We start from the raw sequence: 19,401 nt of genomic DNA, 5'->3' as shown, positions 1-19,401 counted from the left end.
GTTGCCCTCCTGAAACAAAGAAACAACACTAGCTTTTCTCCAGTCCTCTGGGACTTCTCCTGTAACAAAGATTTCATACAAGGCCCCAGAAATTTCCTCACCAGCCTCCCTCAGTATTCTGGGATAGATCCCATTAAGTCCTGGGGACTTATCTACCTTAATTCTTTTCAAAATACCCAACATCTTTTTTAGACTGGCGTGGTCTAGAAAATTAACATACCCCTCTGTAGACTCACCATCCACCATGTCCTTTTTGTGAATATTGATGGAAAGCATTCATTAACGACCTCACCCACTTCCGCTGGCTCCATGCATAAATTCCCTCCTTCACCATGAGTGGACCTACCTTTTCCTTAGTTACCCTCTTACTCTTTATATATGTATGAAACGCCTTGGGAATTTCCTTAATCCTGTTTGCCAAAAGACATTTCATGGCCCTTTTTAGACCTCTGAATTCCTTGGTTTTCCATTGGTCTCCATTCCCAAGGAAGGATATGCCTCAGAGGGGTTGCAAGTAAAGGTTCGCTAGATTGATATCTGAGTTGATAGGCTTATCCTGTAAGGAGAGACTGAAAGAATGAGACACAAATTGATAAATTTAGACACCATTGATACATATCGATTTTGACTGGGCTTGACGGGGTGGATGGTGAGAAGCTGTTTCCCACACTATCCCCCACCGCTCCCCCCCACCCCCACCCCCATCCCCCCCCGTACCAAAGAGGATTCTTGGGATATGGGGAGCAGTGTTAAGGGAAAGGTCAGCAAGTTTCACAGGTATAGTGCTAATTTAGAAAATAATATAGAAATTAGCAAAGTTTAGACAGAGGATTAATCTCACTGGGGAACACAAGAGAATATTAAGTTGATCCAACAACAGCTTAGCAACAAGGTAACAGACATTGAGTTAGCTGCTTGTGAAGTGCTGTGAACTTACACCATTAGTGCAAACTGTTCTTAATTAACACACACAGTTCATCAGTTCTTTGTTAATGCAATCAGTGCTTCATTAAGGGTAATCAGTTCTTTGATGATACAAGCAGTTCATGAGTTATTTGTAAATATAATTGCATTCTTTGTAAATTTTGTGAGCCAACATGCTTAACTGGGGTTTATGAATCAATCTCACTGGGTCAATGACAGTTCACTTTGATTGCCCAAGGTGGCTCTTGAATGTACAATAAATGATTGAAACCGTGTCTTAGTTTCTGCGGTTATTCTGAAACACACTTCAACAGGCAGGAATATAAAGTTGAGGTTGATCTTACTGAAAAACAGAGCAGGCTCATGGGACTGCCCGGTCTACTCCTGCTCTTGGTTCGTCAGTTCTTATATTCAGATGAAAACCCTTAGTTTTCATAGAAGTGTCGGTTATTTCAATGTTATGTGATACTGAGGAATTCAGAGTTTCCTTGCTGCGCAAGAATGTTTTCTGTACAAGCCAGCATTGATACGCCAGCTTCGGGTAGGTCACTTAATCGGCTTAAACAAAGCATAATCATGCGGAGATAGTAGGAACTGCAGATGCTGGAGAATCTGAAGAAGGGTCTAGGCCCGAAACATCAGCCTTCCTGCTCCTCTGATGCTGCCTGGCCTGCTGTGTTCATCCAGCTCTACACCTTGTTATCTTACAATCATGCGGAGATTACTTTGGGGCATTGAAACATCCCGACCATTCTGATGGACAGATAAGACATACAAGGCAGTAGAACTAAGAGTTTAATGTAGTAAATCTGATGCTTATTAAGATACATAATTCAGAATTTTACATTGTGTTTGTTCATCATAGCAGGGGGAAGCTCCCAGTGAGCCCAGTACAGAATCTGTCCCTTGAAACTGGAATAAACATCCTCAGACCATTCCGGTCATGTCCTTACAATAGCATCGCATTAGAACTTCTGGTGATTTTGAATAATATTCAAACTTTTCAGTAGCTGTTAGGTGACAGTAGATGTTAGGTTAAAGTGGCCAAATTATCCCACCTCACACTAATCAGATACTCTACCACATGCTCATAAGTCAAAAGCTGACATCAAGCTAAAAAAGACATCATTCAGACATGTGAGAAAACTTCATCGAAGAGGAACATTTTGAAGACAGTCTTAAGGAAGGAAACAGATGGTGGCAGGGAGCTTCAGGAAGTGACTTTCAGAACTAAGTGCCTAATCCATCAAGAATATGGCCACCAATTGTGGGGCAACAGGAGTAGAAGGTAGAAAAGAGTCCAGATTGCGAGTATCTCAGAGTTCTTGGAGGTGTATAGATCTCGAGAAGGTGAGCGAGATAAAGAGGGGCAAGAGTGTGGAGAAATTTGAAACTGAAGCTGAGAACTTTAAATTTGAGGCACTGATGGACAGGGAACCTTTACAGGTTGGTGAATATCGGGTCAATGGGTGAGCAGGATCCTGTGTGCATTCAAATGCAGACAAGAACTTTAAATGAGCCCAAGCTTTTGTAGAATGGAAGTTGGGAGACTGACCAGGAGAGCATAGCCATTCTCAAATGTGGTGATAACAAAAGCATGCGTGAGGGTTTCAGTAACAGATAAGCTGAGGTGGGCAGATATAAGTCATGTTATGTAAGTGGAAAGGAGGGGTACTCTTTGTAATAGTGAAGGTATGAAGTTGGAAGTGCAGTTCAGGGTTAAATAGATGTCAAGGCTGCAAATGGTCTGATTCAACCCGAGACGGTCATTTGAGAGCAGGAATTGGAATTTGATAGGATGGAACCAGAGTTTGTGATGGGGGTGTCGCTGATGATTAAATGAGTTTTGTTGGGACATAGTGGCCTTTCATGACTACACCCCATGAATCGATATAATCCCCACCAGCTCAAAAACTCGCCAAAACATCTGCTGCCCTCTAATTCAAGCTCTCCTAAATCTCTCTGACTCTGTTGTTTCCTCTAGAATCACAGAATCCCTACAGTGCGGAAGCAGGCCATTCAGGCCATCAAATCCACACGGACCCTCCGAACAGCATCCCACCCAGATCAACTTCCTTACTCCATCCCTGTAACCCTGCATTTCCCATGGCTTACCCACCCAGCTTGCACATCCCTGGACACTATGGGGCAATTTAACATGGCCAATCCACCTCAACTGCACATCTTTGGGTTTTAAGACACTCCTTCAACTTAACTTTTTTCAAACCAAAGGTTTGGTCATCTGCCCCATATCTCCTGGTTCAGGGTGAAATTTTGTTTGGTAACACTGTTGCTATAGATCCTTGGAATATTTTCAACGGCAAGGTGATCCATAAATGCCTTGTTGTTGGAACAGTGCACAGTTTTGGCAAAGAGCAGGATGATAAACAGCTAACTCTTTCAAAGCACCATATGTGCTCAATTCTGCATCTTTTGAACTTATGGGAGTGACGATAAGGCATGTACTAAAGGAAAAAACCAGGGTGGGAGGGAATACATGTTTTGGCATGAACTAGGGCTTCAAAAGCTGACAAGAAGGCTTGTTGGGCAAACTGAAAGCTGCAGAACTGCCGGAGCAAATGGAGGGCTAAATGCTAGCTAGCTGGTGCGTGAAAATGAATCTGTCTGTGACTTGTGGAAGTATCCAAGGGCTAACATACAAAAAACTACAGTTGGAAGGGGGAATGTGAGCAGTCAAGGGATAAAAAGAAAGTGTAGAGATGCAGTCATGCAAGTGATTCAGATGAGGAGAATAGACAGACCATGTGCGAAAGCAAAGTCAAAGGAATGGCCAGGAAAAGGAGTATTTATATTGAGCGAGAACAGAAGAGCTGTAAAGTCAGAAGGAGTGAGGACAAGGGTGAGATGGAGATTTAAATAACCCAGGATCATCATATACTTCAACTTAGGTATAAAATTCATTTCAAGAGGGATTGTTTAACCTTTGATTTCATTAGATTGTAACTCATCCTTTTGATCTGCAATCGACGTCTTGGTCTCCCGCTCTAGCTGGATCTCTGTAGGTTCTACAACTGTTGAAGGGCTATGAGGTTGCTCGATGCTGTCAGCTGTGGGGACTTTGATTTCTTCTATTCCTGACTCTGTAGCCTCTTCAGAAGCTTCAACCATCTCAACAGACCGGTCATCATCTGGTTCTAATCATAGTTCAACACAATCATGTCAAAATATATCACGACACAGTATTAGCTAAACTTAAAGTGAAACTTTACCCCATTCAGAATGAATGCTTGGAGCAGAATATTTTGAAGAATAAAGGAGCAGATTTTCATTTTAACTTTGTCAATGAGAACAAAGAGACAAGTAGAACAGGTTACTGATTTTTTTGTCACCCATATTACATTGTGGTATAAAGTCAAGGCCAACTTGCAGTAATTCATTCAAAACCATACAGCCCAGAGGTCCCATATTGTTATCTAATTCAGTGCTGCATTATCTGGCCTCAGCCAAAGCATTAGATGGACATAAAAGTCAGCCCCAGTGCCATTGATTAGATCCTCCAATGCATTACTCAGCAACTCATGGAGATGATTTAAGCCAGCAAATAGTGGAGGGGAGATATATATGGCTTTCAAAATAAGTTAAATATTTGCTTTAGTGTTCTGAGGAAGGATCACTCGACCCAAAACGTTAACTCTGATTTTTTCCTTCACAGATGCTGCCGGACCTGCTGAGCTTTTCCAGCAACTTCTGTTTTTGTTTCTGATTTACAGCATTCGCAGTTCTTTCGATTCTTAATTATTTGCTTGTATTGTTTTGTTCATATCTGTCATTTAAATATTTTTGCTGAACAGGTTTGCTAACTCTCCCTCTGTTGCAAAGTAATTATTTTTTATTTCATTTCGTAAACTTCACAAGCAATCAGTCATTTTGGGAAAAAGATCATTCCCAATGGAACTGGAAGAGAAAAGCGAGAGAACTATCCCTGGCATCCTGCTTTGTGTGGATGGATCCTTACCATCTTACACTACAAAGTGTAGAATAACAAACAAAACCCAAAACATTCTGAAAAGGAAATTACAATTCCGTATTTATTATCAAACTTGCTGCAATGGTTAAGATTTGTGGTGGAAAGTCTGCATTCTAAAGCTACTATTTAATATCAACACAGCATGAGAGGAAGCTGGCGAGAAATGTAAAAACAGATGACACGACTTTCTGCAGTAATCTAGAAAGGGAAGGAGTAAGTAATGTGAGCATAGGTCCTCCAGAGGGTGAGAATGGAGAGTTAATAGTGCCAATAAAGTAGTAGATGTAAAGAATAATATTTTGCTTCTGTCTGCACAATAGAGGATACAAAAAAAATCCCAGAAATACCTGTAAATCAGGAGGTCAAAGGAAGACAGGAATTTGGTGAAATCAAATCACTAGAGAAGCAGTACCGAACAAATTGATGGAGCTGGTGGTTGATAAGTTTTCAGGGCTTGATGTACTTTACCCAAGTGTCTTAAAAGAGGTAGCTCATCAGGTAGTCGATGTGTTGATGTTAATTTTTCAAAACTTGTTAGATTTTGGAAAAGTTCCATTAGAAATGGGAAATATAACCCCCATATTCAAGAAAGGAGGAAGACAGAAAACAAGAAACTATGGGCTGGTTAGTTTGATGTCTGAATTGGGAAGGTGTTAGAATTGATCATTAAGGAGGTTGCAACTGGGCAATGTGGGAAAACTCAAGATAATTGGGAAGAGTTGGCATGGATTTTCGTGAAATGGAAATCCCCTATCATTGGAAATTTAAGGAGTAATATGTGATTTGGATAAAGAAGAGTCTGTTGATATACTGCAGTTGGATTTCCAGAAAGCATTCAACAATATTCCACATAAAAAATTATTGTGCAAAGTGAAATCTCATGGTATACTGGGTAATATACTAGCATGGACAGAAGATGAGCTGGCTGATGGAAAAAAAGTGTGTGCATAAATGGGTCTTTTTCAGATTTGCAGGGTAAGTAGAGGAGGGTCCCACATTTGTGTTGGGCCTTCAACATTTTACACTTTACTTCGAGGACTTAAATGAGAGGAGCAAAGGTATGGTGGCTAAATTTACAGATGATGCATACATAAGTAAGAAAATATGTTGTGAAGATGACATAATGAGTCATATAGTATGGAAACAGACCCTTCAGTCGAACTAGTCCATGGTGACCATGTTCCCAAACTAAACTAGTCCACACGCCCTCATTTGGCCTATATCCCACCAAACCTTTTCTATTCATGTACTTATCCAAATGTCTTTTGAATGTTGCAACTGTACCTGCATCCACCACTTCATCTGACAATTCATTCCACACACTAACCGCTCTCTGTCTAAAATAGTTGCTACTCATGTCCTTTTCAAGTCTTTCTCCTCTCACCTTAAAAATATGCCCCATAGTTTTGAACTCCCCCAGCTTAGGAAAAGACCTTTGCTATTCACCTTAGCCATGCCCCTCATGATTTTATAAACCTCCATTAGGTCATCCCTCAACCTCCTATGCTCTAATGAAAAAAGTCCCAGCCTATTTTTATAACTCAAATTCTCCATTACTGCAACATCCTGATAAATCTTTCCTGAACCCTTTCCAGTTTAATAATATCCTTCCTACACAGCGAGCAGAACTACACACAGTACTCCAGAGGAGACCTCCCCATTGCCCTGTACACCCTCAACATGACGTCCCAACTCCTATTCTCAAAGGTTTGAGCATTGAAGGCAGGCATCCTAAATGCCTCTTAACCATCCTGTCTATCTGTGACACAATTTTCAAAGAATGATATACCTGAACCCCCAGGTCTCTCTAAAAAGGCATTTGGCATGCCCCTTAAATTGCTGTTCCATGCTCATATAATGGCAAGAACCAGTAGCTCACCACGTTAACATCAAAATGTAGGCTATTATTATTCCTTACACTATTATTATACAGTGCAATTGTAACAATTTAGACCTATTGTCCACTTGAACTATATGTACAGGATGATGAAAGCTTATATATTGATACAAGCAGGTAAATATTTCAACTGTCCAATATAAATAGCATGTCCATAGTTTAAGATAGTTTATGGAATAAATTCTACACACAATATATTTTTGGAATAGTACACATCATAAATAAAAATATCATAATTAGGTTCTAAATGTCATATTAAAATAGTATGTGCAAGGAGTGTGTAGGAGGGCACATTAATAAATGTAGGAAATAGTTCAAGTTATCAATAGGAAATTTTACAAGTGCTCACATTGAAAGCCATAGAATGATGATTAAGAGATAATCTCCAAAGTGGTCAGTGTGTCGGTGCTTGTATTTCATGCTGAAGATTATTAATCCATACAAATAATTTAGTTTGTATATTAGTCTCTATCACTAAAAATGAACACTAGCCAGGGAAACTTCATAATATTCAAGAGGAGGTAAATTATTATTCTTCCATTGTCAGCCTACTACAGCTGTATTTCACAAAATTGTTAAAAAATAATTCACATGATTCACCCTGATCTTATCACTCAATTGAAGAAAATTATAAAATGCAGAAAAGTAATTATGAACATATATTGAATTTTTGTTTTGAATTATTTAGAACATTATTCCACACATGGACATATTTTCTGCATTTAGATCATAAAAATATAAATCAGTTTCAAAAGAATTTTCAAATTAAAGCGCTGATACCATTATAATGTATCCTGATTGTTAATTATCCAGTCAATTTGATTTATGAATGTTTTGCTATGTTTTTCTTAACTATTGCTATATACTCTTAATTCTTTGGTTAGATTTATTTAGGGCATCATATTATTTTTGTCAGGAGTGGACTCTGTGGGGAAGAGAAATTGCATTAGCTAATGTTATAGGTAAAATGAATCTGCGTAGGCTGACAAAGGGAACATCCATCTACTGAGCAAAAGATGAGCCAATGATATATTTCTATTGAAATTTATGATTTCTGGCTGGAAAGGTTTTTAACCTTTGACTGAAGCAGGCGGGGGCAGAACTTCTATCACTGCCTTTTCCACAACAGCCTTGCCCTCCAATGGGCTCTCATTAGGTTCTACAACCAGTGCAGAACTTTCAGCTTGCACGACACTTTCAGCTGTAGGAATTTTGACCTCTTCTGTTGCTGACTCCGAGGCCTCTTCACTCGTTCCAACAACGTCAGGAAACTGGACTTCAACCGATTCTAACAACAGATCAACATCGCCATGTCAAAATATATCCAGGCTCTGTATTAGCTACACTTAAAGAGGAACTTTGCCCCAGTCAGACTGATGCAATGCTGTATACAGAATCCACAGTGAAGTACACCTGCTGTTCAAATAATCTGGGTGCTGCTCTGGTCACTATGATCTGTTACTAACACATATTACCAGTGCTGCATTAGCAAACTTCAGGCGAAGCTGTTGCTGCTCTCAGCTCTGCTGGATCAAAAATACAGAATAAATCAGTCAATCAATCTAATTCCCCATCCTCCCTACCCCACTAATCAATATTGATCAATTTTCCCAAGAATGGAATTTGTTGGGGGGTGGGGTGAAGGAGAAGACAGTTGAGGTCATGACCACAATTAGCTGTGACGTTCATTATACTGTAAGAGATTATCATCACTGCTAATGCTCAGCCTGCACTCACTCATGAAGAATGGCTATTTGGACAAGGTGTCACAGGGCAGCATGTGTCAATTGAGCCTTGGTGTGACAAGATGCAGCATGTAGAGAAGATGAGGACAGCGATTTGGAGGAAAGGAGGGAAATTTTGTTATACTCAAAATAATTGTCAAAGTTGAGACTTGAGATAATTGCAACACGAAGATCCTGATGAATGTCATGCTAAAATCCCCCATGGCAAACAGCACTGCATCAGCAGGCATACATTCACAATAGTAGATCACTTTAAGTTTATTCATAATGATGACTGGGGTGAAGTCTCCTATCTAAGTCAAAAATACAAAAGCAAATCACTTATAAGCCTCCATGCCAAATTAATCTGCCATGCTACAGGCATGCAATTCATTAAAGAAAAAATGACAATCATTAGCCTAAACTCAGAACAGGAGAGAAAGAACAAAACAGCAAACAACACTGACAACAGTAATTCCCCTCTTTACAATACAAATACAATATCCTTTTATTGTCACGTAAAAGATCTCTGGGAGTTAAATGAGGAATATCATGATAAGGGGCATGTTACAAGGACTGCAGTATATGGACCCTCCCAATCATAAGGGAGCCATATGCGTGGTGGTCCATCAGACAGAGTTATAGGAAGGGATTACTGCATAAGAGACAGTAGCAGATGAATAAACATAAAAACTTATAACAATTGACATAGAAAATATGTTTAGCATTCAAAAAGGCTAACCAAATAAAATGCAGTAATTGTGAAAGGTGTGCTTCTAATTTCTTACTCACCGCCGCAAATACAAAATTTCATTTAATGGTTGGACAGGTCAAACTCTACTTCTGTTAAAAATTAACAAGTTATTTTTGATGCATTGCTGGCAGTAAGTAAGCACTTATTCAGAAAAATAAAAATCCCTTTGGGACTCAAAAATCATAAGAGGACTACCCCAGTATCCAATTATACATCGACATTTGGACTGATGAATTCTTGGCATTTTACTCTGTAAAGTGTACATAAAAGATAAAAGAAATTCTGAAAAGGAACTCACAGATCCACATTTATTATTAGCCATTGTTGTCCTGTGGAACTAAAAATTGAAACAGGCACATTTTGTTGCAAAGGTTATGATCGATGATGAAAAGGTAACTAAAGCAAATACAAAAGCTACTATCTAACATAAACACTGAGACAAGAGAATATACATAAGAGGGAAGAACAAGAAGGATTACTCTCAAACTGCCCAGACTTGCTCAAACAAAATCAAACCAGAGATTAGATCTATCCTGGAGTCACATATTACCATAGAGAAAGGGAAGGGTGGGTAGAAGAAATGTAAAAGATTAAATTTCTCAGCACAGAAGAACAAAAGAAATTTACTACTGCATTTCCTTTACAATTATTTTAAATATAGTTTCTATCTTTGTTGATCCTGTTCCACCATATTCAGTATTCTCTCCTTCTTGATGTTAGGATTCTAGACTGACCTATCAATGGCTTACATAAATTAATATCTCAGGTATGAAAGATTACTATTCACAGAATGTGGAATAAAAATATTAGTGGAGTATTGAAGAGGGAACATTGCATTTTGTAATGGAACTCTTGAGTCTGGCTATTTTCTGTGCATTTAACAGGTTTGCACATATTTGCACCTATATGTGTGCATATATGTTTGTGCATACATGAAGGTATATAGCAACTTTTAATGTGTGGAATTTTTTTTGTCTAATTTGATTTTCAAAACATTATGATCCCAATTAGTCCACAATCCCTGCATTGGATTTGAAAAACTATGAGGAAAAGCAGACAAAACACTCAGGGCAGGACCCATTTTTGATGGGTTTCCACCTCATTCTACAAGTTACTTTTGTTTCATGGAGAATTGGGGCAGGGGTTAATCTGACAACAGGGAAAGCGGAATGATCTCATGCATCAGAACTGCAACTGAACCCATCTCTGGTACTTACAACGCACTTTGAGAGAGTCAAGAGTATCGTACAGAAATGCAGTTGCTTTAACAAATATAATCTTCCTGGAACTCATTTATTTTTAGCACTTCACCCCAGGATTACTGTAACTAGTAGATTCCTATTATTTATGATTTTCTATCCTCCCCGGTTTTGCCTGCACAAAAACTATTACATTTCCAACTTTTCCCAGTTCTGATGAAAGGTTACAACGTGAAACAGTAACTCTACTTTCGTCTCTGTAGATGTTTCTGAATGTTTCCAGTATATTTATTTCAGATCTTCAGCATCCAAAGTATTTTGCTCTTCATTGAAACGTTATGTTTGCTGGGAATTGTTCAAATGGTGCATTGTGACTGGCACTGCTACCTTTAATCTGTCAGTTAATTGAAAACGTATTTCTTGGGGTGCTCAAGTTCCAGTTTTGGTGTGATTGTTACAAGTGGTACATTTGTTGGGTGCATCCTACATTTTTACACTCTTCTTTGAAAGGAACGTTCTCGGCCCACACTAATTTGGGTTACAGTTCCTTCATAATGGAAGCTAAGGTTTTAGCACATTCTAAACTACAAATATTACATACAGTGCAAGCCACTGTCTAGGTTATATTGAAAACATGTACTTAGCTGCATAGTAATTAGAACATCTCAAAAAAAACCATGAGTTAACACAAGCCATTTTAGAATGGTGAATAGTTAGATGCAGCTTGTAGTTGTGCATGGGCATCGTTCTTAAGGAAAATTTGAAAATGTGATTTGTTATTGTTTCATGCAACAAATTACAGAATCACAGAACTGTCTGCATCACCTCTCAGAATGAAAAATTCTTCCATAACCCTGTACATTAGTAACTGTAAGCAATAATGTGTAGTAATTTATATGTACTCACCATCTTCTTCTGTAAACATAAACAGGACAAGGGAAAGAAAAAGAAATTTGTTAATGAAAGGCTAATAATTTTAACATTTTTAGTTAAAGGAGCATGAAGTTCATGCCGAAGTATTGCGTGGAGCAGAGATCACTTTCAAGTGGAGGAAGGTACAATTTCCCATTATAGATGTGATTTACACTGTAATTTGTACTTTTCTAATTTGCACCATCTTTATTTTCATTCTCTGAATGGATTGGTTTGTGAAACGAAGTACAAGCAGTCTAATACAACTTCCTTCCAAGAAAAAGAGGAGGCCTTGAAGGGCTAAACTGAATCTGAAATGTTACTTCAGGCCTTTGAATAAATATGATTAAGCACAATGTAAGCAGTCACTTTAATACAGTGATCATGAGCACCCTAGATATTTGACACTGCCTTGGGAAATACCAATTTACATAAGGCATGAGGCTTGAATGGATGCCTGGGATCTATCTAAAACCACTGTTCATAATTACGACATAATCTGTATAGACTCATCATTAACCTCTCTAGATGATATTGCAAACAACCTGTGTGCAACTGCTATTTAACTCTTTAAAAACAGGAACACAGGCTTTCGTTATCTCAGATTTTTATTGTACCAGTTTATGTAATAACCGTCTGAATAATCCATTCACTAATATGTGATAATACTTTGAAGAGAAGTGATATGCAATAAGTATGTTAGCAGAATGGAAGCGCGAATGATACATTATTTAAATGCTTGTATTTTAATGTAGCAAAGCCTCTATTATCCAAATGCTGCAAGAATTTTCAGGGGGCAAAGACTTGCCTGAGACATCTGCTCATTGCACAACTGCAAGGACCAAAGCAAAATCCATCAAAATCTGAGTCTTACCCTCTGTGGCTACAGGCCAGTCTCAATTTCACTGACATACATCATCCTCACAATTGAAGATTAGTTTATGATATCTGAATTGAATTTTCATTCATGTGTCAAGGTACTACACAATGTCTAAGAGCAACATTTGGAAACTTTTGATTATCTTGTTGATTTCCTTTGTTTGGAATAGCATGGGAGAAGATTCCTATCTTGAATTACAATATTTTGACACTATGCACTGTTCACTCTTTAAATGTTAAATAAGCCCATAGACTTGCGAAAAAGAAATTCTCAGAAAATCATCCAGGAGCTTTGGCTAAGAACAATACGAAGCATTGAAAGTATCTTTAGTGTTAATGGCTCTTTTTTAATAATAATTATTCATATGTGATGTTGGCCTCACTGGCAGGGCCAGAGGCTATTGCCCATCCCTAGTTGCCCTTCAGAAGATAGTAGTGAATTGCCTTTGAACTTCTGCAGTCCACAGACTCGCAATGCCATTAGGGAGGGAATTCCATGCTTGTGACCAAGAGGTACCGAAGGAATAGGGGTATATTTCCAAGTCACGATGGTGACCAGTTGTGAATGGAACTTTCAGGTAACGATGCTCCCATGTATCTGCTGCCATTTTCCTTCTAAATCGTAGTGATAGTGGGTTTGGAAGGTGCTGTCTGAGGAGCTTTGGTCAATTTCCGCAGCGCATCTTGTAGATGATGCTACTGAGCACTGGTGGTGGAAGGAGTGGATGTTTACGATGTGACACCAATCATGTAAATTGTCCTGGTGGTGCCGAGCTTCTTGAATATTGTTGGAGCTGCTCTCATCCAGGTAAGTGGGGAGTATTCCATCACATTCCTGACTTATGCCTTGGAGATGGTGGACTGACTTTGTCAAGAGGTGAGTTATTTACTGCAGAATTCCTAGCCTTTGACCTGTTCTTGTAGACATTATTTAAATGGCTAGTCCAGATTAGTTTCAGGCCAATGGTAATGACCAGGATGTTGATAGTGGGTGATTCGGTGATCATAATGCCATTTCATGACAAGGGCAATGTTTAGATTCCTTCTTATTGGAGATGTCCATTGCCTGGCACTTCTGTGGTGCAAATTTTATTTGCCCCTTGTCAGCCCAAGTCTAGATATTGTCTCGGTCTTGCTGCATTTGGACATTGACTGCTTCAGTATCTGAGGAGTTGTGAATGGCACTGAACATTGTGCAATCTTGGGTGAACACCTCACTTTAACCTTATGATGGAGGGAAGGTCATTGATGAAGCAGCTGAAGATGGTTGGGCTTAGGACACTATCGTTAGGAACTCCTGCAGAGAGGTCCTGAAGCTGCAACGACTGACCTCCAATAACTACAATCATTGCTTTTTTATGTCAGGTAGAACTCCATCCAGCAGCAAGGTTTCCCTTATCATTCCCATTGACATGCATTTTGCCAGGGCCCTTTGATGTCACACTCAGTCAAATAGACTCAATGTTAAGGGAGGTACAATACCAAGGAATGTAGTTTAACCTGTTCTCTCCTCAGCAAGAAGCTTGATTAATATTTCTAAATTCTTACACTATGGTGCAATTTCAATTTCAATTTCAACATTCCTTAAACTAACTGAATTCTTCTTACCCTCTCAGCAGCACCAGAATGCACCTTTTCCAAATGGTTAGGATGTCAACCAAACAGCACAAACAGTGAACCACAGGTAATAAGACATTGATGTTAACTTTAAATACAGTGAGGTATCGTGGTTTGCATTTATTATTTTTGCTCCATAAATATAATTTCCAAATTACCCAAGAGAAATATGAAAGGAGCTATTTTGATTTCCCTGGCTTTTAGAAGTCAACAGACACCTACATTATGAATAAGGCAGGCTCTTTTCATATCTGTAATTTAAATTTCTATCAGCTTGAATTCTCAACGGGCATTGTACAAATCTGGCTACCAATCCATTATGTTAATTTTGCACATTTATCAAATTCCAATTTCATCTCAATATGTGTCTATCTATCAGTTACCACAGAAGCAAACTGACACTTAATAGTTTTTTCCCTCTCTGTCATTTTTGACAAAACAGAACTTTCAAAATATTTTTTCGAAGTATGATAAAGGTTTATAATGTATCATTAGCATTTATGAACTTGGATTGAAAGTGGAGGAAATATAGACATTAGGTTTTGGTTCAAAAGTAGGGGGCATATGTTTAAGGTGAGAGGAGAAAGATTTAAAGGGAACCTGAGGGGCAACATTTTCACATGGTCGGTGATTCGTATGTGGAATGAACTGCCAGATGCAGGTACAGTTACAACATTTAAAAGACATTTAGATCAGTACATGACTAGGAAAAGTTTAGAGGGATATGGGCCAAAGGCAGGCAAGTGGCTGTAGTTTAATTTGGGAAACTTCGTTGGTATGGACAAGTTGGACCAAAGGGTCTATTTCCCTGCTGTATAACTCTATGACTCTGTGAAAGTGACTTTTTTTTTAACAATGTCACCCCTCACTCTTCTAAATTCTCGTGCAATTAAGTCTAACCTGTCCTCATAAGTTAACCCACTCGTTACAGATATCAGTCTATAAAGCTCATTTGAACTGCCTGCAATGCATTTACATGCCTTTAGAAAAAAATACCAGGACTCTTGTGGCACAGTGGTGGTATCCCTACCCTGGTCTGGGAGGCCCAGGTTCAAGTCCCACCTGCTCCAGAGGTATGTAATAACATCACTGAAGAGGTTGATTAGGAAAAATAGTTAATAAAAAATGTAAGGAGGATTACCAGGGGTCTCTTGTGGTACACTGATAGTGTCCCTACTTCTGAGATAAGACGCCCAGGTTCAAGTCACACCTACTCCAGAGATGTGTCATAATATCACTGAATAGGTTGATTAAAAACATCTAAAATAGGAGTACCTACATACTGACTCATGGACAAGAACACCTGTATCCCTCTACACTTCAGAATTCTGCAGTCATTTTAGGTTTAAATATTACTCTGCTTTTTCATGCCAAAGTTTGTATTTTCCCACATTATAGTTAAGCTACCAGATACTTGCCCACTCACTCATCTATCTATATCCACCTTCAACTTCCTTATGTCTTCTTCACAACATACTTTTCCACCTAGCTTGGTGTTGTCTGCAGATGTAGCCACATGCGTTCATTCCCAATATCCAAATCATTGAGGGAACTTGTAAAAATCTGAGGCCCCAGCACATATCCCTGCAGAATCATGCCAGTCAGACAAAAACCCATTTATGCATTTTGCTCTCCAAATCTCCCCTATCCTCCCCTTCCTCCTCCATGGGTCTGACCTCCATTTGGTACCATACTTTAAAAGGGACTTTAATAAGTGGAGATGAGTGGCTGTGACAAGGAAAACTAATCTTTCCCATTCTTCTTGACCTGTCTGCAGGCTCCCATTCATTAGATCACACCATTCTCCTACTCCTCTCCTCCTTGTCCATCCCACGTTTTATTATTTCTACATTGCTGACCATGTCTTCAACTGCCAAGATCTTAAGCTCTGGAAATTTTTGAACAAATCTCTCCACCTCTCACTCTTCGCTTTTACGATGGATCTTAAAAATGACCTCTTTGCTTCAGCTTTTGGTTGTCTGTTAAGATATCCCCTAATGTGATATAGTGTCAAATTTTGTTAGATAACATTCATGTGGAGTGCTTTGGGATGTTCTACTATATTAGAGGTTATACACAAATGTAAGTGCGTGGACAAGTAGCTTAAGTTTATAATATCCACAAAACAGCAGTGTTCCGAGAGGTAGGTCTAAATTTCTGTTTTCCTGCCTTTCTCTGGTGGAAGTATTACTCTGGCTCAGAGTACATAGGTCCCCAGTCTATTGTCAGGGCAATCTACAGGTGTTAAGCCACTCGGAGATAGCAAGAACTGCAGATGCTGGAGCCAGAGGCAACACAGCAGCTGGGTTCCTCCAGCTCCACACTATATTGGTTCAATCTATGGGCCTGACAGTCTTCTTATTTTCTTTTTATTTCTTTCTGTAGGTTACAACTGAAAAGAAGCCTTACTTGCAATTCTCTGAAGTTTTACCTTCTGTGAACAAAATTTTAGACAATTTATGTTGATGCCACAGCTTAGATTAGTCAGACCAACCAAATGTCTAAGTAACACCAAATTACCCCAATTCACATAAGCCAAGCAAAAAATGCAATTCTAAGGGTGGAGTAGATTTGTAACTCGGGTTGTGGATGTTGTGGTTGGTTGGCTCGCCGAACCGGTTTCATTGTTCCGTAAACGTTTCATTACCCTGCTAGGAAACATCATCAGTGCAGCCTCCGAAGAAGTGCTGTTGTGTTTTCCCGCCTGTTATTTAAACCCTGGTGTCCGTTGAGCACGATTATCTCACTTCCAGTTTTCCTTCGCAGTGGAGTATATATAGGGTCTAGCTCTATGTGTTTGTAGATGGCCTTCTCAGTGGAGAACCAGGCTTCTAGGCATTCCTGTACTTGTCTCTGCTTGGCCAGTCCCAGGATCCTGGTGTTGTCCCAACCGAACTGGTGGTTTTCCTTATCCATGTGGATGGAGATGAGTGAGTATTGGTCATGTCTTTTTGGTGCTAGTTGATGTTTGTGTACTCTTGTGACCAGTTTCCTTCCTGTCTGTCCAATGTAGTGTCTGTCGCAGTCTTTACAAGGAATCTTGTATATGACGTTGGTCCTGTCCATCGTGGGTAGTGGGTCTTTGGCTCGCCAACTGCTAATCCGAGCCAAAGACCCATTACCCACTATGGACAGGACCAATGTCATATACAAGATTCCCTGCAAAGACTGCGACAAACACTACATTGGACATACAGGAAGAAAATTAGCCACAAGAGTACATGAACATCAGCTAGCAACAAAAAGACACGACCTATACTCACTCAGATCCATCCACATGGATAAGGAAAGCCACCAGTTCGATTGGGACAACACCAGGATCCTGGGACTGGCCAAGCAGAGACAAGTACAGGAATTCCTAGAGGCCTGGTTCTCCACTAAGAAAGCCAACAACAAACACATAGAGCTAGACCCTATGTATACTTTACTGCGAAGGAAAACTGGAAGTGAGGTAATCCAGCTCAACAGGCACCAGGATTCAAATACCAGGCGAGAAAACACAACAGCGCTTCATCAGAGACTGCACTGATGATGTTACCCAGCAAGGTAATGAAACGTCTGCGGAACAACGAACCAGCTCGGCGAGCCAACCAACCACAAAAAATGCAGTTGCTGACAACAAACTGAAGTGCACCAAGTAAATAAAGACCTGACAGCTTGAGGAGTACGAAAATAAGAAAGTAACTCACGCTTTGGTCGCCACTCCTTAGCTGTCCATTCACTCTTCGGGCGTCCCATTATCTCTGCAACTCTCTCATTGTACCTGGCTTTGTCCTTGTGGAGAACTTTGTATGTCTACATTAACATAATACAACATTAATAATCTGAAATGCATTAATGTCAGAGATCTTTCCCATATACCTACACATAATTCATACGGAAAAGAAGTCATTTATTTCTGTCCTGTTTGCGTGTTTTCAAACCACATCACCACACCCTGCTGGGGAGACCAGAAAGGTCATCTGCAAGTGGATCCTTTCTAGCACTGCTCTGCAACTACTGATTTGGATATTTAAGGATGTGTTTTAAGTCAACAATCTCCAAATTTCTCTTTCAGTGGAGAGCAATTCACCATCACTCTACACCCAAAGTGAACTAGAGAGTTTGGTGCACAAAGAATCTTGGTTGTGAATCCACAATGCTACACATTCTGGAAGTCACCAATTCAGCAAAGACTCAGATTTTAATAGACAAGTGAACTACCCAACAAGATGAAACTCTCCAAATCTACAAGACATATTGATGAATGGATAGTCTAAAAGCATCAAGGACTCTCCTGGAATCATAAGAGTACACTGATCATGCAGAGGTGAATGGACAGCCCAGGATGGCCTATTGTACAAAGGAAATGGAGACATTATCCCAAAGAAGTTGAAACGAGAGGTGCTAAAGTGCATCTATTCAAGTGACCAAGGCCTGGAGTCTGAGGAAGGCTAAAGAGTACACTATTGGCCCAACATAAGCAATGAAATCAAGGACTGCATCAGTCAGTGCTATGCTTGTCATCAGTATCAAGCTAAGTGAGCTAAAAAGCACTGATGACAGATGACATCCCATACAGGCTATGGACAAAGCTGTGAGTAGACCACTTCACTCTTGTAGAAATTGATTATCTTGTCACCTTGGGCTCTATTACTGAACACATACGTTCATAATTTACACTCACAAGGCTCAAGTTTTGCAAAATTACTGCAGTTTTTGTTTCCTCTATATTGAGAGAGACTTAATGTGAAATACACTTTGAAACAGTCTCTCCCCAGTATTGATACATTGTAGCTACTCTTACCTTCTTGGCCTTGTTAATTAAATCTGTTGCACGCTTGTAGGTTTGTCATTGAGTAGAAAGTTCTTTTTATTACACCTTTCATTTACCCCAGCCCCGCAAGAGTAATGTTGTGTCCCCCCCAGTGATTTCGCTGCAGACTGCTTTTTTGTACCTTTTCTGTGGTTTTTAGCAGAATTCAGCAGCTCTGAGCATTTATATGTTCATCTCTTAAGAGTTGTACTTCTCCACATTGCATGATAACTCAGTCTCAGCTCCACTTTGACACCATGTCATGAGCTCACAGGGCAACAGTCTGGCTTCTACTGTGTCATTAGTGAACTAGCTGTTAAGATGGATACCTGCAGTGAATACTTCTTGATAGAGGTCACATGACTGCAACAAGTCAGGAGGCACATTAGTACAGTATTGCATTTCTATCCTAAACACACAACCTGCAGCTGAGCAAGAAGTATGACCTATTGTTCAAAGCAGAAGACCACAGTCTTGTAAGTCATTTATGTGGAAATGTATTTAATGAAACTGTGTCTTACATAAACACTTCCGCCTGCAATCACAGCACCAATCATCAGTGTGTACAGCATGTTCTCGCTTGATGATCCTGGAGGGCCACCAGAAGACATCTGGCGAATGGATGCTGCAAAGGAATGCAAAGTCATCAGTGTAAGAACCAGATACAGTTGAATTTAGACCTCATTATTATTACCAACACTGATGGATAATA

The 19,401-nt window shown here is 39.5% G+C and overlaps 1 protein-coding gene across 1 annotated transcript; it reads right to left on the bottom strand.

Moving 5' to 3' along the window:
- Positions 1-1,506: 1,506 nt before the first annotated feature.
- Positions 1,507-19,309, bottom strand: mgarpa (mitochondria localized glutamic acid rich protein a). The gene is made up of 6 exons (XM_048599367.1): positions 19,211-19,309; positions 17,584-17,689; positions 11,393-11,401; positions 7,885-8,097; positions 3,867-4,079; positions 1,507-1,677 (listed from the first exon to the last, which is right to left on the bottom strand). Exons 1-6 carry the CDS (start codon positions 19,298-19,300, stop codon positions 1,646-1,648), a joined length of 663 nt encoding a protein of 220 aa, XP_048455324.1. The 5' UTR covers positions 19,301-19,309; the 3' UTR covers positions 1,507-1,645.
- Positions 19,310-19,401: the final 92 nt, after the last annotated feature.

The sequence above is a fragment of the Rhincodon typus genome, chromosome 1, assembly GCF_021869965.1.
Source record: "Rhincodon typus isolate 14 chromosome 1, sRhiTyp1.1, whole genome shotgun sequence".
Lineage (NCBI taxonomy): Eukaryota > Metazoa > Chordata > Chondrichthyes > Orectolobiformes > Rhincodontidae > Rhincodon > Rhincodon typus.
The sequence above is the reverse complement of the archived record's forward strand: the minus strand, read 5'-3'. Positions and strand labels throughout refer to the sequence as shown.

Excerpts from the sequence above, each read along its gene's own strand:
- mgarpa (XM_048599367.1), bottom strand. The coding sequence starts at position 19,300 with ATGTCTTCTGGTGGCCCTCCAGGATCATCAAGCGAGAACATGCTGTAC. Across the intron at positions 4,080-7,884 it reads CCCGCCTGCTTCAGTCAAAG|AACCAGATGATGACCGGTCT; the intron begins GTTAAAAACCTT and ends AACTATGATTAG. Across the intron at positions 1,678-3,866 it reads ACAATCTAATGAAATCAAAG|AATGGTCGGGATGTTTCAAT; the intron begins GTTAAACAATCC and ends TCTGTCCATCAG.